This window comes from Carcharhinus amblyrhynchos, chromosome 35 (genome assembly GCF_965287045.1).
Source record: "Carcharhinus amblyrhynchos chromosome 35, sCarAmb.v2.hapA, whole genome shotgun sequence".
In the NCBI taxonomy this organism is placed as follows: Eukaryota; Metazoa; Chordata; class Chondrichthyes; order Carcharhiniformes; family Carcharhinidae; genus Carcharhinus; species Carcharhinus amblyrhynchos.
In genome coordinates this window covers 11,484,075-11,507,613 of record NC_137358.1, presented here as the reverse complement: position 1 = coordinate 11,507,613, position 23,539 = coordinate 11,484,075, and the positions used below count along the sequence as shown (strand labels likewise).

The 23,539-nt window shown below is 48.9% G+C and overlaps 1 protein-coding gene across 1 annotated transcript in view; it reads left to right on the top strand.

Annotated features, from left to right (window-relative positions):
• The first annotated feature begins 10,244 nt into the window (after positions 1-10,244).
• Positions 10,245-23,539, top strand: part of LOC145361572 (guanine nucleotide-binding protein subunit alpha-12-like) — a 46,613-nt gene continuing 33,318 nt past the window's right edge. The window contains exons 1-2 of the mRNA XM_080217408.1: positions 10,245-10,430; positions 11,338-11,834. Of these exons, the coding sequence (XP_080073534.1) occupies positions 11,346-11,834 (489 nt within the window). The 5' untranslated portion in view covers positions 10,245-10,430; positions 11,338-11,345. The remainder of the gene's footprint in view (positions 10,431-11,337; positions 11,835-23,539) is intronic.

The following is a 23,539-nucleotide window of genomic DNA, read 5'->3' as shown; positions in this document are numbered from 1 at the left end:
TCTTGCTCAGAGCTCTGCAGCACGGTGGCACAGTACTTGGCACTCACAGCATCAGGGATTCGGCATCTATTCCAGCCTCGGGTGATTGTCTGTGTTGGGTTTGAATGTTCTCTCCGCGTCTGTGGGGGCTTCCTCCGGGTGCTCCGGTTTCCTCCCACAGTCCAAAGATGTGCAGGTTAGGTGGATTGGCCATGCTAAATTACCCCTTAGTGTTTCAAGGTCTGTAGTTTAGGTGGATTGGCCATGTTAAATTGCCCCTTAGTGTCCAAAGGTGTTCAGGTTAGGTGGACTGGCCATGTTAAATTGCCCCTTAGTGTCCAAAGGTGTTCAGGTTAGGTGCATTGGCCATGCTAAATTGCCCCTTAGTGTCCAAAGATGTTCAGGTTAGGTGCATTGGCCATGCTAAGTTACCCCCGTAGTGTGCCAAGATGTGTATGTCAGGTGGATTGGCCATGCCAAATTTCCCCTTAGTGTCCAAAGATGGGCAGGTTAAGTGGATTGGCCATGCTAAATTGCCCCTTTATGCCCCAAGCTGTGTAGGTTAGGTAGATTAGCTATGATAAATATGCAGGGTTACAAGGACAGGGTGGGGGAAAGGCCTGGGTAATGTACTTTGTCATAGAGAGTCAGTACAAACTCAATGGGCTGAATGGTCTCCTTCTGGACAATAGGGATGCTGTGACCAGTGATGTGGCTCACAGAGCTTTCTCTGCCCTCCATTAGGGGGAGCTGGTGACATAGTGGTAACGTCCCTGGATTGAGTTTCTAGATCGTTGCGCTGGGAATATGGGTTCAAATCCCACTATAGCAGCTGGGAGAATTCTACCTTCAGTTAAAACCTGGAAGTGAAAGATGGAGTTTCATTTACACCGTTACCGAGACTAGCATTGACTGTTGTAATAAAAACCCATCAGGGTCACTAGTGGAAGGAAATCTGCTGTCCTCACCTGGTCTGGCCTATATGTGAGTCCAGAGCCACAGCAATGTGGTTGACTCTCAATTGCCCTCTGAAATAGAGTTAAAGAGCATGGAAACAGGCCCTTCGGCCCAACCCGTCCATGCTGACCCTGTTTCCTAGACTGAGCTAGTCCCACTTCCAGTGCTTGGCCCATATCTCTCTAAGCCTTTCCCTCCATGTTAAATCTCTATTAAATGCTGTAATTGTACCCGCCTCTACCACCTCCTCTGGCAGCTCATTCCAGACACTCTGTGTGTGAAAATGTGGACCCTGGGGTCCCTTTGTAAATCTTTCCCCTCTCACCTTCAACCTCTGCTCTGTTTTGGACTCCCCTACCTTGGGGAAAAGACCTTGCACTAGTTACCTTATCTCTGCCTCTCATGATTTTATAAATCTCTACAAGGTCACCCCTTCATCCTCCTACACTCCAGGGGGAAAAAACGTCCCAGCCTATCCAGCCTCTCCGTATAATTCAAATCTTCCAATCCCAGTAATGTCCTTTTTTTGCACCCTTAATGAGAATCCTTCCTATAGTGGGGAGACAAGAACTGTACGCGGTACTCCAAATGTAGCCACACCAATGTCTCGTAACATAATTTCCCAACTCCCGCACTCAATGCTCTGACTGATGAGGGCAAGTGTGCCACACACCTTCCTCACCACCCCGCCTACCTGTGATGCCACTTTCAAGGAACAATGCATCTGGACCCCTTGGCCTCTCTGTTTTCCACAACATTTCCCGGGGCTTTACCATTAACTGCCCTGCCCTGGGCATGTCTTATCAAAACTCAACACCTCACATTCATCTGAATTAAACTCCATCTAATAGATGTTTTTCTCTTTTAATCCACAGGTGATTCGATCCGCCTTGTTGTCCAACAAGGGGCATACACGCGATGGGTCGTACGAGGGCTGCTCTTGGATGTTTCGAGAGTTGCCTGGTGCTTCACGTCGTTAGTGTACGCTTAAACCGGACCAGATGCTGGGCAAGACGACAGCTCAGTGACTATCACTATTTGCTGGGCAGATACATGGATTTGGGCCAGTTCTGTGGGAGTTTGCACATTCTCCCCATGCTTGCGTGGGTTTTCTCTGGTTTCCTCCCACACCCCAAAGATGTGCTCTTAGGCTGATTGGTGTAACAAATTGTCCCTAAATTAGTCTCCCCTCAGTCTGGTTTCCAATGTGGAGTGCCACAAGTGTAGACAAGGGTCACGGGTGGAAGAGGGGACTCACAATGGCGGCGCGGGCTCGTTGGGCCGAAGGGCCTGTTTCCCGAGCTGTGTTGTTCTTTGTTAGTATGGGGGCAGCTGGATGCCCCTCCCAAACTCCTGTAAAATTGTCATCGGGTAAGGTTCCCAAAATCCTCATTCCTAATTTTCAGACGCATCATGTGAGTGGGATCAAAGTTCAGAAGCCCACCCGCCTTTAATCAAAGACAAATTAATCTGCTTTATTTGACAATTAGATGGTTGCGCACACCACCCAGTCCAAGGCCAATTGGGCCGCATTTGCAATATAGCGTTCAATTCTGGTCACCACACTACCAGAAGGATGTGGAGGCTTTGGAGAGGGCACAGAAAAGATGTACCAGGACGTTGCCTGGTTTGGAGGGCATTAGTTATGGACAGAGGTTGCCCCTGGCTACATCCTGGAGGGCATTAGCTATGAGGAGAGGTTGGAGAAACTTGGTCACTAGAACAACGGAGGTTGAAGGGTGACCTGATAGAAGTCTACAAGATTATGAGGGGCAGAGTGGATAGTCAGGGGCTTTTTCCCAGGGTGGAAGAATCAATTACCTGGATTTTAGGTGTGAGGGGCAAGGTCTAAAGGAGATGTACGAGGCAGGTTTTTTACACAGAGGATGGCGGGTGCCTGGAACTCGTTGCCGGGGGAGGGAGCGGAAGCGGATACGATAGTAACTTTTAAAGGGTATCTTGACAAATACATGAATAGGATGGGAATAGAGGGATACGGTACCCGGGAGGGTAGGGGGTTTTAGTTCAGTGCAGGCTTGGCGGGCCGAAGGGCCTGTTCCTGTGCTGTACTTTTCCTTGTTCTTAATTAGGGATGGGCAATACCCAGACCCCATGAATGAAAAAGTTAAGTGTTATGTACCAGAGAATTAAGGTTAATCAGTGAACCCCCTTGTATCTTGTGGCTTTGGGCTTTCCAGAACAGAAAGGGTCACAGTAACAAAAAAAACCTTCTGGTTATCTTGAGTTTACAGTATGAGTATAAGAGTTGGAATGTTATGGTGAGATTGTGTAAGACATTGGTGAAGCCGAGTTTAGAGTGTTGTGCGCAGTTTTGGTCATCTAATTACAGGAAGGATATTAATAAGGTTGAAAGAGTGCAGAGAAGGTTTACAAGGATGTTGCTGGGACTTGAGAAACTGAGTTACAGAGAAAGGTTGAATAGGTTAGGACTTTATTCCCTGGAGCGTAGAAGAATGAGGGGAGATTTGATAGAGGTGTATAAAATTATGATGGGTACAGATCGAGTGAATGCAAACATCCTTTTTCCACTGAGGCTAAGGGAGAAAAAAACTAGAGGACGTGGGTTAAGGGTGAACATAAGAACATAAGAAATAGGAGCAGGAGTAGGCCATCTAGTCCCTCGAGCCTGCCCCGCCATTCAATAAGATCATGGCTGATCTGAAAGTGGTTGAGTTCCACTTACCCGCCTGCTCCCCTTAACCCTTAATTCCCTTACCGATCAGAAACCTACCTACCCGTGACTTAAAACATATTTAACGAGGTAGCCTCCACCGCTTCAATGGGCAGAGAATTCCAGAGATTCACTACCCTCTGAGAGAAGAAGTTCCTCCTCAACTCTGTTCTAACTTGACTCCCCCTTATTTTGAGATTGTGCCCTCTAGCTCTAGTTTCCTTTCTAAGTGGAAAGAATCTCTCTGCCTCTACCTTGTCTAGACCCTCATCTCCCCTCATCCTTCTAAACGCCAACAAGTACAGGCCCAATCTACTCAATCTCTCTTCATAAGCTCACAGAAGATCATAGATCATAGAACCCTACGTTGCAGAAAAAGGCCCTTCGGCCCATCGAGTCTGCACCGAACACAATCCCACCCAGGCCCAACCCTCATATCCCTACATATTATACCCACTAATCCCTCTAACCTACACATCCCTGGACACTAAGGGGCAATTTCTTAGCATGGCCAATCAACCTAACCCTCACATCTTTGGACTGTGGGAGGAAACCGGAGTGCCTGGAGGAAACCCACGCAGAGACAAGGAGAATGTGCAGGCTCCACACAGACAGTGACCTGAGCCGAGAATCGAACCCAGGACCCTGGAGCTGTGAAGCAGCAGTGCTAACCACTGCGCTACCATGCCACCCATCTCCAGTATCAACTTGGTGAACCTTCTCTGCACTCCCTCCAAGGCCAATATATCCTTTCGCAAATAAGGGGACCAAAACTGCACACAGTACTCCAGTTGCAGCCTCACCAGTGCCCTGTACAGTTGCAGCAAGACCTCCCTGCTTTTATATTCTATCCCCCTCGCGATAAAGTCCATTCGCCTTCTTGATCACCTGCTGTACCTGCAGACTGGGTTTTTACGATTCATGCACAAGGACCCCCAGGTCCCTCTGCACCGTAGCATGTTGTAATTTATCACCATTTAAATAATAGTCCATTTTACTATTATTCCTTCCAAAGTGGATAACCTCACACGTGCCAACACTATACTCCATCTGCCAGATCCTCGCCTACTCACTCAGCCTATCCAAACCTCTCTGCAGACTTTCCGTGTCCTCCACGCAATTTGCTTTCCCGCTCATCTTTGTGTCGTCAGCAAACTTTGTTACCCTACACTCGGTCCCCTCCTCCAGATCGTCGATGTAAATGGCGAACGGTTGAGGCCCCAGCACCGATCCCTGTGGCATGCCAACCGCCAACCAGAAAAGCACCCATTGATTCCAACTCTCTACTTCCCGTTAGATAGCCAATCTTCAATCCATGCTAACACCTCACCCCCAGCTCCGTGTACCCTACTCTTCTGCAGCAACCTTTTGTGAGGCACCTTATTGAACACCTTCTGGGTGAAGGGGGAAAAGTATAAAGGAAATATCGCAGGGGGGGGGCTTCTTCACACAGAGAGTGGTGGGAATGAGCTGCTGGATGAAGTGGCAAACGTGGGCTCACTTTTAACATTTAAGAAAATCTTGGACAGGTACATGGGTGAGAGGGGTGTGGAGGGATATGGTCCAGGTGCAGGTCAGTGGGACAAGGCAAAAAATGGTTCGGCACAGATGGGGAGTGCCAAAAGGCCTGTTTGTGTGCTGTAATGTTCTACAGCCTGTAATTAATCTGTACGGCAAGGGACTAAGCAACGGGAATGACATTAGCCAGGGATTAGAGTCTAACTTCAGTGGATGTTTAGCGAGGGATTCGTTAACAAGAGAATAGGAAGTTAATAAACTTACTCCTCCAAGGACTCGAGAAGAGTGAAGCCAGGAAGTCTTGTCTGAGGGAAGTCGCGAAGTAAACAACTCGGATTGTTTACGTGAGGGGAGTTTGTTTTCAGCAGATCCACGGGCGCATTCATCAGCAGACACGAACTTGTGATGTGGCGACAGAATAAGGTATTTAACTTACCACCTGAGTGGCTGTAAATTGGGAGAGGGGAGTGTGCAGAGGGATCTGGGTGTCCTTGTGCACCAGTCGCTGAGGGTAAGCATGCAGATCTAGCAGGCGGTAAAGGAGGTGAATGGCCTTCATTGCGAGAGGAACAGGAGGAGGGAGGTGTTGTTGCTATTATACTGGGCCTTGGTGAAGCAACATCGAAAATATTGTGTGCAGTTTTGGTCTCCTTTTCTGAGGAAGGATGTTCCTGCTCTCGAGGGAGTGCAGCCAAAGTTTTCCAGGCTGATTCTTGGGGATGGCGGGACTGATGTTGACAGAGAGATTGACTAGTTTAGGATCGTTTTCGCTGGAGTTCAGACGATAGAGTAGGGGGATCTCATAGAAACTTATAAAATTCTAACAGGATTAGACAGGGTAGATGCAGGAGGGATGTTCCTGATGGTGGGGGGAGTCCAGAACCAGGGGGGGGGTCACAGTCTGAGGATTGGGGTAGACCATTTGGGATGGAGATGAAGAGACATCTCTTCACCCAAAGAGTAGTGAGCCTGTGGAATTCATTACATTGAAACATAGAACAGTACAGGCCCTTCGGACCTCAATGTTGCGCCCGGCTGTGTCCAAACCCAAGATCAAACTATCCCACTCCCCATCATTCTGGTGTGCTCCATGTGCCATTCCCACAGGAAGTAGTTGATGCCAAAACATTGAATGTATTCAAGAGGATATAGCACTTGGGGCGAATGGGATCAAAGGTTATGGGGAGAAAGCAGGACTAGGCTATTGAGTTGGGTGATCAGCTGTGATGGTAATGAATGGTGGCGCAGGCTCGAAGGGCCAAATGGCCTCCTGCTCCTATCTTCTATGTTTCCGTATTTCCAAAAGGTCACGTGGCTTTTTATTCTTTAACAGGATGTGGGCCTCGCTGGCTCAGCAGTATTGTTATTATCCGTCCCTAATTGCCCCTTCAGAAGGTGGTGGGTGACCTTCATGAACCTTGCAGCTACTGTGGTGTAGGTACACCCACTGTGCTGTTGGATTTTGACCCAGCAGCAGTGAAGGAACGGCTGATATATTTCCAAGTCAGGGTGGTGAGTGACTCGGAAGGAAACCTCCCGGTGGTGGTGTTTGTGTGCATCTACTGCCCCTGTCTCCCACTCGCTGCGATTTCACTATCCGTTCGCCCCCATGTTTCACAAACAGCTGCCCAGTCTCCACCCCTCCATGGTACAATCGCTAGCCAGTGGGCGGCATAGTGGCACACTGGTTAGCACTGCTGCCTCACAGCGCCAGGGACCCAGGTTCGATTCCGGCCTCGGGTCACTGTCTGTGTGGAGTTTGCACATTCTCCCCGTGTCTGCGTGGGTTTCCTCCGGGCGCTCCGGTTTCCTCCCACACTCCAAAGATGAACAGGTTAGGTGAGCTGTCTGTTGTCGGGATTCAATTGTAACTGATCGAAAAGCATATATTCCATCTTATGTGGGTATAGATCCCCTACTTCAATAAAACCAGCAAAGATAAAAAACTTGGGTTGCGTTTCGTCTCTGTAGAAGCGAAGAGGACTGAATCCCTCCCGCTCAGCCCAGGAGGGACAAATAGCTCGGAAAGAACTCGAAACTGGAGAAGAATTCTCATCTCAACCCACCTGGCTGTAACGTCGCGTGAATGTCATGTGTTACAGTGAGATGGTACGTTCCTGGCTCTGACCCAGAAGCTCTGGATTCTGTTTCCAGTCTGCTGCCGAAATAATCCGCTGCGGGAGATACGGTGGGCAAGCTGGAGAATTGGGCCATCGCAGGAGTTCAGAGGGGATCTCGTAGAAACTTATAAAACGGGATAGATTCAGAAAGAACGTTCCCAATGGTGTGGGGGGAGGCAGAGCTAGGGGGTCATAGTTTGAGGATAAAGGGGTAAACCTCTTAGGACTGAGGGTGAGGAGAAAGTCTGGGGGATTCAAAGAAGAAGGGGAATTACAGTACAGGGACAGGCTACTGTATCCGCTTCCACTACCTCCCCCGGCAGCGAGTTCCAGGCACCCACTACTCTGTGTAAGAAACCTGCCTCGTACATCTCTTTTAAACCTTGCCCCTCGCACCTTAAACCTGTGTCCTCTAGTAATTGACTCTTCCACTCTGGGAAAAAGCTTCTGACTATCCACTCTGTCTCTCATAATCTTGTAGACTTCTATCAGGTCTCCCCTCAACCTCCATCGTTCCAGTGAGAACAAACCAAGTTTCTCCAACCTCTCCTCATAGCTAATGCCCTCCATACCAGGGCAACATCCTGGTAAATCTTTTCTGCACCCTCTCCAAAGCCTCCACGTCCTTCTGGTAGTGTGGCGACCAGAATTGAACAGTATATTCCAAGTTCTCACTGGAGCGACGGAGGTTGAGGGGGTGACCTGATAGAAGTCTACAAGATTATGAGAGGCATGGACAGAGTGGATAGTCAGAGGCTTTTTCCCCAGGGTGGAATTGCTAAGGGGCAGAGGTTTAAGGTGCGAGGGGCAAGGTTTAAAGGAGATGGACGAGGCAGATTTTTTACACAGGGGGTGGTGGGTGCCTGGAACTAGTTGCTGGGGGAGGTATTGGAAGCGGATACGGTAGTGACTTTTAAGGGGCGTCTTGACAAATACACGAAAAGGATGGGAATGGAGGGATATGGTCCCCAGAAGGGTAGGGAGTTTTAGTTCAGTCGGGCAGCATGGTCGATGCAGGCTTGGAGGGTGGAAAGGCCTGTTCCTGTGCTGTAATTTTCTTTGTTCTTTATTCTTTGTTCGAGTGCGGCCTAACTAAGGTTCAATAAAGCTGCAACATGACTTGCCAATTTTTAAACTCAATGCCCCGGCCGATGAAGGCAAGCATGCCGTATGCCTTCTTGACTCCCTCTGCACCTGCGTTGACACTTTTGACCTGTGTACCTGTACACCCAGATCCCTCTGCCTATCAATACTTTTAAGGGTTCTGCCATTTATTGTATATTTCCTATCTGTCTTAGACCTTCCAAAATGCATTGCCTCGCATTCACTCTCACAGAAAGTAATTGAGGCCAAAACATTGTGTGATTTCGAGAAGAAATTAGATATAGCTCTTGGGGCTAAAGGGATTGAGGGATATGGGGGGGGAAGGGGGGGGGGAATGAGGATATTGAATCAAATCATCAGCCATGATCAAAATGAACGGTGGAGTAGGCTCGAAGGGCCAAATGGCCTCCTCCTGCTTCTAGCTTCCACGTTTCTATGATCTCGGTGGGAATTTTCCAGTCCCGGCAAGGGTGGGGCTGGAAAATCCATTCTCTAGGACCTGATGCCAAGGATGCCGCATTCATAATGTGGCCAAACAGGTCGAGAGTGTCAAAATCCTTCCTAACTCGCCAATGGCTGGCGGTTAAAGTGGGAGTGATTCCTGGTCGCACGGGGCGTGTTGGAGACTCCACCTTCACCATCTGTGTCTCCAGGCCTCCACATGCGTGTACAAGTGTGAGTTCAGACACTCCTGGGTGAACTCTGATGCACCCAACACACAGCGGAATTGCCCCAAAATTCCCCTGGAGTTCAGGCCGGTGACACAATTTGCCCCTGGTCGCTACAGACTTGGTGGGGGGTCTCATTGCCACATGTGGTGACTCTCTCACACTGGGACAATGAGATCCACACACACTAACACATTCCAAACCCTAAGCTTCGGTTTAAATCTCTCCACCCACACCCACTTTACACTGACTCTCTCGCTTGCCTGCTCTTTCCTGTACCTCACACAGATGCAGAAAGTGTGTGAAGGGGGCAGATTACAAAGGCACATCGCATGCTATTGCAGCATGAAGGAAACTCTGAGTGTGGGATTGCCCTGGCTGTAAAATTCATTTCTGCTGGTGTGTGTGTGTGTGTGTGTGTGTGTGTGTGTGTGTGTGTGTGTGTGTGTGTGTGTGTGTGTGTGTGTGTGTGTGTGTGTGTGATGGAGAGAGAATGTGTGTGAGAGAGTGTATGTGTGTGAGAGAGCAAGTTTGTGAAAGAGAGACTGTGTGTGTGTGAGAGAGAGTGATTGTGTGTGTGTGGTGGAGAGAGAATGTGTGACAGAGAGTGTATATGTGCGTGAGTGTGTGTGAGAGAGTATAAGTGTGTGCTTGGGTCAGTGTGTGAGAGAGAGAATATGAGAGACTGTATGAGTGTATGTGTATCTGTGTGTATGAGAATGTATGTGTATCTGAGAGAGAGAGTGAGTGTGTGAAAGAGAGAGAGTATGGGAGTGTGTGTGAGAGTATGAGAGACCGTATGAGTGTGTATGTATCTGTGTGTGAGAGTGTATATGTGTGTGAGAGAGATGTTTGTGTGGGAGAGAGTGTGTGTGAGAGAGAGAGTATGAGAGACCGTATGAGTGTGTTTGTATCTGTGTGTGAGAGTGTATGTGTGGTGTGAGAGATGTCTGTGCAGGAGAGTGTGTGAGAGAGAATGAGAGTCCATATGAGTGTTTTGTGGATGAGATTGTGTTTTCTCTCTCTCTGTCCCTGACCGGAGGTTAGGGAAGGGAGGGGAGGGGAGGGGAGGGGAGGGAAGGGAGAGGAAAGGGAGAGGAGGGGAGGGGAGGGGAGGGGAGGTTAGGGAAGGGAGGGGAGGGGAGGGGAAGGGAGGGGAGGGGAGAGGAGGGGAGGGTTTAGCAGACATTAGAGTGACAGCTGTTTCAGCTCTCTCTCTCTCTCTCCCAAATGTCATTCCCCGACCATCGAGTCTGCTGGACACTGGAGAGGAAGGCGACAAGGCAAAAACAAATCCCCTTGAAGTAAAAAAGAAGTGAGCTCGGTGCACTGAGGCAGACAGCAGAGCAAGCAATGGCAAACTGAGTAATTTCAGCACACTTGGAATATCCTGTATGTGGAGCGCTAGTAACTGTGTTTTTCTCTACACTCCCTGTTTGGTTCAGCTTTGCAAAACTTTCTCTCCCTCCTTAAAACTTTCCTGAAACTAGTTTTATCATCCTGTTTTGATCAACTTTGTAAAACTTTTACAAACTTTCTCCCTGTTGCTTAACTTTGCAAAACTATTCTCAAAGTCTTGTTCAGCTTTGTAAAAATTACTCAAACTTTCTCCCTGTCTTGTTTAACTTTGGAAAACTATTCTCAAAGTTTCTCCCTGTTGCTTAACTTCGTAAGACTTTTACAAACTTTCTCCCTGTTGTTCGACTTTGGAAAACTATTCTCAAACTTTCTCTCTGTTGTTTAACTTTGCAAAACCTTCTCAAAGTTTCTCCCTGTCTTGTTCGACTTTGTAAAAGTTATTCAAACTTTCTCCCTGTCTTGTTTAACTTTGTAAAAGTTTTTAAAACTTTCTCCCTGTCTTGTTTAACTTTGTAAAAGTTATTCAAACTTTCTTTCTGTCTTGTTTAACTTTGTAAAAGTTTTTAAAACTTTCTCCCTGTCTTGTTTAACTTTGAAAAAGTTTTTAAAACTTTCTCCCTGTCTTGTTTAACTTTGAAAAAGTTTTTAAAACTTTCTCCCTGTCTTGTTTAACTTTGTAAAAGTTATTCAAACTTTCTTCCTGTCTTGTTTAACTTTGTAAAAGTTTTTAAAACTTTCTCCCTGTCTTGTTTAACTTTGTAAAAGTTTTTAAAACTTTCTCCCTGTTGCTTAACTTTGGAAAACTATTCTCAAACTTTCTCCCTGTTGTTCAACTTTGTTAAAAAAAACTTCAGTTTCCCACTCTCCCTCCCTTGTTTAGTTCAACTTTGTAAGTTTTTTTTTGAAACGCTGTTTTTCTCTCTCTGATTCCTGCGTGGAGGAGGCGTGATGGCTGGGTTGGAAGATGCCTGGGCGAATAGCTGCCTCCCGAATTGCTTCGGATCGGAGGACGAGCTGGAGATGAGGCGGCGGAGCAAAGGGATCGATCAGATGTTGGCGAAGGAAAGACCTTACTTGAGGCGGATGGTGAAGATCCTGTTGCTGGGAGCAGGGGAGAGCGGCAAGAGCACTTTCCTCAAACAGATGCGGATCATCCACGGGCAGGATTTCGACAGGAAAACCCTGGAGGAGTTCAGGGAGACCATCTACTGCAACATTGTCACCGGGATGCGGGTGCTGCTGGATGCCAGGGAGAAGCTGCGGCTCGCCTGGGGGAGCTGGGAGAATGGGAAGCACGGGCTATTCCTGAGTGCCTTCGAGAACTCTTGTGCAGGGGTTACTGAAGAACGTTTCCAAAGGGTTTTACCAGCCATTCAAGCCTTGTGGCAAGACCACAGCATCCAAGAGGCCTACAAGAGGAGGACTGAGTTTCAGCTGGTGAGTAATTTCAATATTGGGAGAGAGGGGAAGAAATGATTCTGTCTGATTTTGGCACCGTTTAGTTCTGAAGCATTAAAACTCGATTCCGAGGTGAGCCACTTACCGGATTTTATTCTCGTGGCAATGGATATTAACCCTTTTGTTTTTTGACAGCTCATTCCCATGTCCCCACCAATTTGTTGCCCATCCCTAATTGCCCCCTTTGAGAAAGTGCTGTCAACCCACTGCTGTCCCGGAGGGTATTTCCGCAGGGTGGGTGGTGCAGAGTGTGCTGGTTAGCGGCGTGGTGGGGGCAGCTTCATCGAATTTTACAATCCCGACAGTGCAGAAGGAGGCCACTCAGCCCATCGAGTCTGTACCGACTGCAATCCCACCCAGACCCTATCCCCCCTAACCCCATCTATTTGCTCAGCTAATCCCCAGACACTAGGGTCAATTTAGCCTGGCCAATCCCCTTCACCCCGCACATCTTGGTGGCACGTTGGGTTAGCACTGATGCCCCACAGCGCCAGGGACCCGGGTTCGATTCCAGCCTCGGGTGACTGTCCGTGTGGAGTTTGCACACTCTCCCCGTGTCCGCGTGGGTTTCCTCCGGGTGCTCCGGTTTCCTCCCACACTCTAAAGGTGCGCAGGTTAGGCGGATTGGCCGTGCTAAATTGACCCCACTGTCAGGGGGGTTAGCAGGGTATATGAGGGTTACGGGAACCGGGCTTTGGTGGGTTGTAGTCGTTCCAGACGCAATGGTCCGAATGGCCTCCTTCTGCACTGTAGGGATTCTACAATAATCGAGGTTCAATTGAGGCATTCAAGAGGGGTAGCACAGTGGTTAGCACTGCTACCCCACACCACCAGGGACCCTGGGTTCGATTCCCAGCTCGGGTCACTCTCTGTGTGGAGTTTGCACATTCTCCCCGTGTCTGCATGGGTTTCCTCCAGGTGCTCTAGTTTCTTCCCACACTCTAAAGATGTGCGGGATAGGGGGATTGGCCATGCTAAATTAAAGTTTTAAAGATTATTTATTAGCATCATAAGTAGGCTGACATTAACACTGCAATGAAGTTACTGTGAAAATCCCCCATTCGCCACACACCGGATACACTGAAGGAGAATTTAGCACGGCACCCTAACCAGCACGTCTTTCAGACTGTGGGAGGAAACAGAGCACCCAGAGCAAACCCACGCAGATACAGGGAGAATGTGCAGACTCCAGACAGACAGTGACCCAAGCTGGGAATCGAACCCGGGTCCCTGGCGCTGTGAGGCAGCAATGCTCACTGTTATGCCACCATGCCCCCCAGGGCTTAAGGGGAAAGGGTAGAGGGGCCTTAGTTGACAAGGTCGGTTTGAAGAGCTAACAAAGGGACAGTGGGCCGAATGGCCTCCTTCTCTGCTGGGTGGTGCTCTGACCCTGCTGCTGGGGATTTTTTGAGCGTACCACTTCGAGTCAAGTACCGAGAACGTGGACAAAGAAAGAAGGAAAACGCTTTCATGGAAATCTGCCATCCTTACCCGGCCTGGCCTACATGTGACACCAGAGCCACAGCAACTGCTGCCTCACAGCTCCAGGGACCCGCGTTCGATTCCAGCCTCGGGTGACTGTCTATGAGTGGGTTTCGTCTGGGTGCTCCGGTTTCCTCCCACGGTCCAAAGATGCGTCGATTAGGTTGATTGGCTGTGCCAAATTGTCTCTTAGTGTCAGGGGATTGGCAGGGTAAATATGTAGGATTATGGAGATAGGACCTGGGTGGGATTGTGTTTGGTGCAGACTCAATGGGCTGAATGGCCTTCTTCTTCACTGTAGGCATTCTATGATTCTACGCCCTCGGGCATCTTGGGATGGGCAATAAACACAGGCCTGTCAACGATGCCACGAATGAAAAGGAGAAACAGTTGTAGTGTTACTAGATGAGTAATCTCGAGGCCCAGGGTAAAGTTCTGGAGAGCTTCCAATCCTACCACCACTAGTTGGGAGAACTTAAATTCAATTAGTTCCTACATCAAAATTAATAATGATCATGAAACCACCAGAATGTTGGCAAAACCATTTCGTTCACCAAAGACCTTTCGGGAGGGAAATCTGTCAACCTACTCAGGTCTGGCCTACGCACACCCTCCAAGATGGCGGGGCAAGCCTCTCTCTGTAGGCCACTCACACTGACACACTGGCTGGAGGATGGAAGGGGATCTGATTGAGGTTTATAAAAGACTAAAGTAATAAAGTAAATGTAGACTAAATGTTTCTCCTTGTGAGGTAATCTAGAACAAGAGATCATAGATATAGTTTGAGAGGCGGTAGGTTTAAAACTGAGATGAGGACGAACTACCTGGTCTGGCCTACATTTCACTCCAGAGCCACAGCAATGTGGTTGACTCTCTACTGCCCCCGGGAAACTAGGGATGGGCAATAAATGCTGGCCAGCCAGGAACAGGGTTCGATTCCCAGCTTGGTTCACTGTCTGTGTGGAGTTTGCACATTCTCCCTGTGTCTGCGTGGGTTTCCTCCGGGTGCTCCAGTTTCCTCCCACAGTCCAAAAATGTGTGGGTTAGGTTGATTAGCTATGCTAAAAATTGCCGTAAGTGTACTGAGATGCACAGGTTAGAGGGATTAGTGGATAAATATGTAGGGATGTAGGGCCTGGGTGGGATTGTGGTCGGTGCAGACGCGATGGGCCGAATGGCCTCTTTCTGCGCTGTAGGGTTTCTATGATTTCTATGATTCTATGAATACCCATTTCCCATGAACGAATAGAGAAAAAATGTCATTAGATCTGCACTGAACTAATCTCTGATCTGTCAAACCTTGGCTTCTTTAATTATAGTTACAGAACTGTTACAGCACAGAAAGAGACCATTCGGCCCATTGAGAATGTGCCAACTTCCAAATGATCAGTGCACCAAATCCCATTGCCCATTCTTCTGCCTGTAATCCTGCACATTCTCCCTTTTCTGACTGGGGGGGTGGTGTCGATGGTGGTGCAGTGTCACTGGATTAGTAGTAGCTTAATGCTGTGGGCACACAGGTTCAAATCCCGTCCCAGCAGCTGGTAATTCGGTTAATAATGTCCCTTTAGGGAAGGAAATCTGCCCCTTCTTACTCAGTCTGGCCTACATATGACCCACAACAATGTGGTTGGCTCTCAAATGCCCTCTGAGGATAGTTAAGGATGGGCAATAAATGCTGGCCAGCCAACGACGCCCGTGTCCCGTCAATGAATAATCAGAGATATTAGAACATGTGGGTACGAGGGAGGTTTGAGGGGCAGAGGTTTTGGGGGAGGGAATTTCAGAGGTTTGAGCTGCGATTGGAAGAGCGTTTAAGTTGGAGTTGCCTAATTGGAGGGGCGCAACTTTGGAGGGTTATTGGGCTGGATGAGGCATGGAGGGACTTGAACGTAAGGAAGTGCCTTATGTTGAAGGAGCCCAGGGCGGGGGTTGGGGTGGGGGGTGCAATTTCTTAACTGGGGGCTGGGATTCTCCAGTCTCCCATACCTCATCACCACTGCTGGCGAGAATGGAGAATTTGGCGAAAGTCCGTTCACTGCAGCGGGACTGGAGAATCCCAGCCGTGATATCAAAGATCTGAGTATATGTAGCAGATACAGCAGGCAGTCAAGAATGGTGTGGTGGCCTTCAAGAGGAGCGAGAGGATTTGAGTATAGGGATAGGGATGTTTTGCTGCAATTGTATAGGGCGTTGGTGAGACCACACCTGGAGTATTGTACGTAGTTTTGGTGTCCTTATCTGAGGAAGAGTGTCCGTGCTATAGAGGGAGCACAGCGAGGGTTTACCAGGCTGATTCCTGGGACGGCAGGTCTGTCATATGAAGAGAGACTAAATCGGTTAGGATTATATTCACTGGAGTTTAGAAGAATGAGAGGGGATCTCATAGAAACTTATAAAATTCTAACAGGGTTAGAGAGGGTAGATTCAGAAAGAATGTTCCCAATGATGGGGGAGTCCAGAACGAGGTGGGGGGGCGGGGTTATAGCTTGAGGATAAGGTGTCCACCTTTTAGAACTGAGCTGGGGAGAAATTTCTTCACCCAGTGAGTGCTGAATGGCTGGCATGTTGACACAGTGCTGGAATTGCTGTCTCACGGCGCTAGGAAATCGAGTTCAATTCTGGCCCAGTCAGGGCCTGGAGTTTGCACATTCTCCCCGTGTCTGCGTGGGTTTCCTCCGGGTGCTCCGGTTTCCTCCCACCGTCCGAAAGATGCGCGGGGTTCGCTGGATGGGGCATGTTAAGCTGCTCCTTGGTGTCAGAGGAATTGGTGGGGTGAATGCGAGGGGTTACGGAGGGGGTGGGGGGGGGGGGGGGAGTAGGGCCTGGGGGTGGGGATGTGGCCTCCTTCTGCGCTATGATTCACTACCACAGAAAATAGTTGAGGCCTAAACGTTGTGTAATTTCAAGGACAAGTTAGATATCGCTCTTGGAGTCAAATGGGTCAAGGAGGGAGGGGAGGGGGAAGCTCGGGATGTTGAATTTGATCAAAATGAATGACAGGGCAGGCTCGAAGGGCCGAATGGCCTACTCCTGCGACTGTTTTCTATGTTTCGATGTTTCTCGTTGCGGCAGCAGAGGGGTGCTTGTAGAGAGACAGATCCAGTGAGCACAGAACTAGCTTACAGTCACTCCATTATCTCCACTCTGCCTCGAGGCAAGGCTGACGGTTTGGGGGGGGGGGGGAGGTGGATGGGGGGGGTGGGTGGGAGAGGAGGGATGACTTTCGCGGATGAATGTTAATTAATTTGACGAGTGTGGCACCGGCTGTTAATTCTGTTTTCTCCAAGAGGGCTGAATGCTTTGAGGGTTTAAGAATTTGAGCAGTGAAGCTCGCTGTGCGTGCCAGCCTTCCTGTGGCAGAGGGGCAGGCCAGGGCGATGAAAGAGGTATTGTTTATCGACAGTCAGAGGCCTGATGGGAAGAGACAGATCCACCGCTGTCCCGATAGCTCAGCGGGCAAGTGTTCAGTCTGTACTGGCAGCGAGACAAAGGCAAGGGAAGAAGTACAGTTATCTTGAGGTTAATGGCAATTGGGGCAACACGGTGGCACAGTGGTTAGCATTGCTGCCTCACAATGCCAGGGACCCGGGTTCGATTCCTACCTCGGCTCACTGCCAGTGTGGAGTTTGCACATTCTCCCCTGTGTCTGTGCAAATTTCCTCTGAATGCTCTGGTTTTCTCCCATAGACTGAAAGATGTGTAGGTTAGGTGGATTGGCCATGCTAAATTGCCCCTTAGTATCCAAAGATGTGCAGGTTAGGTGGATTGGCCATGCTAAATTGCCCCTTAGTGTCCAAAGATGTGCAGGTTAGGTGGATTGGCCATGCTAAATTGCCCCTTAGTGTCCAAAGATGTGCAGGTTAGGTAGATTGGCCGTGCTAAATTGCCCCTTAGTGTCCCAAGATGTGCGGGTTAGGTGGATTGGCCATGCTAAATTGCCCCTTAGTGTCCAAAGATGTGCAGGTTAGGTGGATTGGCCACGCTAAATTGCCCCTTAGTATCCAAAGATGTGCAGGTTAGGTGGATTGGCCATGCTAAATTGCCCCTTAGTGGCCAAAGATGTGTAGGTTAGATGGATCGGCCATGCTAAATTGCCCCTTAGTGTCCAAAGATGTGTAGGCTAGGTGGATTGGCCATGCTAAATTGCCCCTTAGTGTCCAAAGATGTGTAGGTTAGGTGGATCGGCCATGCTAAATTGCCCTTAGAGTTGGGGAGATTAACAAAATATATATGTGGGGTTACGAGGATAGGGCCTGGGCGGGATTGTTGTCGGTGCAGACTCGATGGGCTGAATAGCCTCCTTTTGCACAGTAGGGACCCTGACATCCTTCCCCATATCTGCGTGGGTTTCCTCTGAGTGCTCTGGTTTCCTCCCACACTCCAAAAATGTGTAGGTTAGGTGGATTGGCCATGCTAAATTGCCCCTTAGTGCCCAAAGATGTATAGGTTCGGTGGATTAGCCATGCTAAATTGCTCCTTCATCTCAGGGGGATTAACAGGGAAAATGCATGAGGTTACGGGATAGTTGTTGGTGCACACTCGATGGGCTGAATGGCCTCCGTCTGTACTGTAGGGATTCTATGATTTGAAACTCCAGCGGATACAAGTCTAGCTTGTCCAACCAGCCTCGTTCCTCATAAGTCAGCCCGTCCGTTCCCAGAAGGATTTATTAAACCTTCTCTGAGTGTTTCCGACACATCTTACCCTGAGTAAGGGGACCAATACTGTGGGGTGGCTGGAGGGATTGTGGGATGGGATGCTGGCTGTCCCATTTGGCCTCAGTGCCCCTGAGCTCGGGGGGTGAGAAAATTCACTCCCGACCAGTTCCCAGTGATGGCCAACAACACCTCACTTTGCATTCATATAGCGCCTTTTGTTTATTTAAAAAAAAAATCCCAAAGTGTGCTGTGATCTGAGCATGTCTGTAGAATTTACTGCCTGCTGCTATGCATGTCCAAGGAACATGGGAATTAAGAGCAGAAGTAGGCCATGCAGCCCTTCGAGTCTGCTACCCCATTCACTCGCGTTATGGGGCAATGCGTTCCACAAATTCGCCACCCTCTGCCAGAAGTAGCTCCTCCTCACCTCAGTTTTAAATCTACCGCCTCTCAAACTATACCTGCGACCTCTTATTCTAGATTGCCCCGTAAGAGGAAATATTTAGTCTACATTTTACTGCTGCCTCACAGCGCCAGGAATGTGGGTTCGATTCCCAACTTGGGTCACTGTCTGTGTGGAGTCTGCACATTCTCCCCGTGTCTGCATGGGTTTCCCCCAGATGCTCCGGTTTCCTCCCACAGTCCGAAAGATGTGCGGGTTAGTTGCATCGGCCGTGCTAAGTTCTCCTTCCGTGTACCCAAACAGGCGGCGGAGTGTGGCAACTAGGGGATTTCCACAGTAACTTCATTGCAGTGTTAATGTAAGGCGACTTGTGGCTAATAAGTCTAGTTTTTAAGTTTACTTTACTCGATCAATCCTTTTTAGTATGCCTCGATTTGATCCCCTCCAATCCTTCTGAACCCCAACGAGTACAAGCCCAAACTGTTTAATCTCTCTTCATACATCAACCCTTTCATCCCCGGAATCGGTCTGGGGAACCTCCTCCAAACTGCCTTTAATGCTACCACATCCTTCCTCAAATAAGGAGACCAAAACTGGACACAATACTCCAGATGTGGTCTCACCAACACCCTGTACAATTGCAACAACACTCCTCTGCTTTTATATTCCATCCTGTCTTGTTGCTGGTCTCTGATCAAGAGTTCACTCGAATTTCCAATCCTCACTATTTCCACAGCTCCTGCACCTCATGTGTTTAAAAAAAAAGCAAAAATTTTACTTCAGAGGTTATTGCTGAAAGAAGATGCACGTTGTCGAAGTTTTTCATCCTGCACTCATCAGGACAATTGGCAAGAATACCAACTGTGAAGGGAAATTCCACTTCGCGTTGCAGAAAGTAGCCTCAGGGCTACAGTAATCTCTGATCATGGGTTGGTAGGAATGGACTTGAGCATTGCTGAAAAATTAGACGCATTTTGTTGAATCTTTTCGCCTTGCATTCGTCAGGACTATTTGCAAGAATACTAAATTGTAATGGCAACAACAATTGACACTGCGTGAGAAGAGAGCGCTGATGAGTTGGCCAGTGGAATCTGGTTTGGTTGAGGCGTTGTCATGGAGAATGTAGCAGTTAGTGAATGATAATTATTTACAAAATGACTGAGTAATCCATTAACTGGTTTGTTCACCATGGCAATGCCTCCTCTAAGTCAGAGGCCACTTACTAACCCATCAGTACTCTCTTCTTATGTAGTCTGGCCAATCCCCCTACCTGCACATCTGTGGACACTAAGAGGCAATTTACCATGGCCAATCCACCTAACCTGCACATCTCTGGACACTAAGAGGCAATTTAGCATGGCCAATCCATCTAACCTGCACATCTTTGGGCAGTAAATAGTCTCACAACACCAGGTTAAAGTCCAACAGGTTTATTTGGTAGCACGAGCTTTTGGAACATTGCCCCTTAATCAGATGAGTCGCCTGATGAAGGGGCAATGCTCCAAAAGCTCGTGCTTCCAAATAAACCTGTTGGACTTTAACCTGGTGTTGTGAGACTTCTTACTGTGCTTACCCCAGTCCAACATCGACAACACTAAGGTGCAATTTAGTATGGTCTATCCACCTAACCCGCATCTTTTTGGAGTGTGGGAGGAAACTGGAGCACCTGGAGGAAGCCCACGCAGGCACGGGGAGAATGCGCAGACTCTGTACAGACAGTGACCCAAGGTAGGAATCGAACCTGGGTCCCTGGCGCTGTGAGGCAGCAGTGCTAACCACTGTGCCACCCAATAGTACGGGGGTTAATTGAGATGAGCAATTGAGAGCAATTGAGGAAAGGTGGTGAGACAGAAGAGAGAGAAAGGAATAGGATATGTTGATGGGGGTTAGATGAAGAGGGTTGAGGTGCTTAAACACTGGTATGGTCCAGATGGATGGAATAGTTTGTATCTTTGTGGTATATTGAGTGGAAGTCTATATCTGACTGTCATTAATAAGTTTGCAGTGATGTCCCAGATTTGTCCTTCTGTTTTGTGTGCTGTTCCTCTGAAGGTCATACTGGGGGCATGGTGGCCCAGTGGTTAGCACAGCTGCCTCACAGCACTAGGGACCCGGGTTCGATTCCGGCCTCGGGTCACTGTCTGTGTGGAGTCTGCACATTCTCCTCGTGTCTGCGTGGGTTTCCTCCGGGTGCTCCAGTTTCCTCCCACAGTCCGAACATGTGCGGGTTAGGTTGATTGGCCATGCTAAATTGACCCCAGTGTCAGTAGATTAGCAGGGTAAATGTGTCGGGTTATGGGACAAGGGTCTGGGTGGGATGGTGGTCAGTGTAGACTTGATGGGCCGAATGACCTCCTTCTGCACTGTGGGAATTCTATGATATAGAACATGGTTCAGCTACGTGGGTGGCACAGTGGTTAGCACTGCTGCCTCACAGCGCCAGGGACCCAGGTTCGATTCCCAGCTCGGGTCACTGTCTGTGTGGAGTTTGCACATCCTCCCCGTGTCTGCGTGGGTTTCCTCCAGGTGCTCCGGTTTCCTCCCACAGTCTGAAAGACGTGCTGGTTAGGTGCTAAATTCTCCCTCAGTGTACCCGAACAGACACCGGAGCGTGACGACTAGGGGATTTTCACAGTAGCTTCATTGCAGTGTTAATGTAAGCTTACTTGTGACGCTAATAAAATTAAGCTTATTGCCGGCTGTCAGTTCCAGCTCCTGGTCTTTCTTCCCGCTCGTCTCCGCCGCTTGTAATCGGTCTTTTCCGAAATCTCAGTTCCATGGGACGCTGGTAGCCTTGACCAATCTGTCTCATCCACATGCTCCCCGCTCCCCACTCCCCTCCCCTGGGAGCCCAGACGGGGAGCGTCAGCAGCCTTGTGCAACATGGAATCACTCATGTTCTGTGCCTGCCCCATACCTGCGCTGCCAGGCCCTTTTTTTTTGAATAGCAAATCGAATAAACTAAATCAATCTTTGCCCGATGGACAAAGTGAATGGGGGAAGCCCCTGGGGGAAACAGAAAATAAACCATAAAGGAAACTTAAAACATCAAACCCAAATACACCCCAGCCCCTGCAGTGCCCAAAAAAACACGGGGTGTTTCATCAGTGCCCTCGGATTCCACTTGCTCACTCTCCAGGGAACACAGCTTTGGACACTAAGGGGCAATTTAGTATGGCCAATCCACCTAACCTGCACATCTTTGGACACTAAGGGGTAATTTAACATGGTGAATCCAACAAATCTGCACATCTTTGGACACTAAGGGGCAATTTAGCATGGCCAATCCACCTAACCTCCACATCTTTGGACACCAAGAGGCAATTTAGCATGGTCAATCCACCTAACCTGCACATCTTTGGACACCAAGAGGCAATTTAGCATGGCCAATCCACCTAACCTGCACATCTTTGGACACCAAGAGGCAATTTAGCATGGCCAATCCACCTAACCTGCACATCTTTGGACACTAAGGGGCAATTTTGCATGGCCAATCCATCTAACCTGCACATCTTTGGACACCAAGAGGCAATTTAGCATGGCCAATCCACCTAACCTGCACATCTTTGGACACCAAGAGGCAATTTAGCATGGTCAATCCACCTAACCTGCACATCTTTGGACACTAAGGGGCAATTTAGCATGGCCAATCCACCTAACCTGCACATCTTTGGACACCAAGAGGCAATTTAGCATGGTCAATCCACCTAACCTGCACATCTTTAGACACTAAGGGGCAATTTAGCATGGCCAATCCATCTAACCTGCACATCTTTGGACACTAAGGGACAATTTAGCATGGCCAATCCACCTAACCTGCACATCTTTGGACACTAAGAGGCAATTTAGCATGGCCACAGCTGGGAATTAGCTGCGTTACAGGGGCAGGTGGTCAGGTCGGATGGCCCTCTTGATCACTGGCTGCCTGGATATGTTCACAGTATTCTTAGCCAGGCACAGGTTGCCTACTGCTGCCTGGGCTCCGAGCTCTGGAATTCCTGCCCTGAACCCTCCCCACCTTTAATCTTCTCTCGAGGCACGGTGACACAGTGGTTAGCACTGCGCCTTCACAACGCCTGGGTGTTCAATTCTGGCCTCGGGTCACTGTCTGTGTGGAGTTTGCACCTTCTCCCCGTGTCTGCGTGGGTTTCCTCTGGGTACTCCGGTTTCCTCCCACAGTCTAAAGATGTGTAGGTTAGGGTGGATTGGCCATGATAATTGCCCCTTCACATCCCAAGATAGGGTAGGGAAGAGGGCCTAGTTAAGATGAGTCAGGGCAGGCTCGATGGGCCGAATGGCCTCTTTTGCAGTTTTGGGACTCTGAGGCACCGTTTCCAGGTTTCTTGCAGTCTGCGTTCTCTCTCTATTTGGCACCCCCCTTTCCTCCATCCGTTCCTCTTGAGTTCATTCCCATTGATCCGCATTGTCAGCTACTTTGTTGTGTCTCTTACTCCAGTTTACATCCTGCCTGCCTGCTCCCATTTCCTGTTTGTCTCCAGCCTCCCACCCACACTATTCCAGACTGTTTATTTAATCCTCGGCCTTCTCCTGGCCTCAGCTAACAGAGCCTCCAGTTTGATCTGACACTGCCCTGCTGTAAACCCCCCAATATTCCCAACCTAACCTGCTGCCTGGACACTTACCAGCCACGATCAATATGATCCATGGGCTTTAACTCACTCAAACACACACACACACACACACACATCACTCACACACACACACACTTACACTCACTCACACACACACACACACACACATCACTCACACACACACACACTCACTCTCACTCACACTTACACTCACACTTACACTCACACTTACACTCACACTCACTCTCACTCACACACACACACACATCACTCACTCACACACATCACTCACACTTACACTCACTCACACACACACACACACACACTCACATCACTCACACTTACACTCACACTTACACACACTCACACACACACTCACATCACTCACACTTACACTCACACTTACACTCACTCACACACACACACACACACACATCACTCACACTTACACTCACACACACTCACTCACACTTACACTCACACTTACACTCACTCACACACACACACACACACACACATCACTCACACACACACACACACACACAC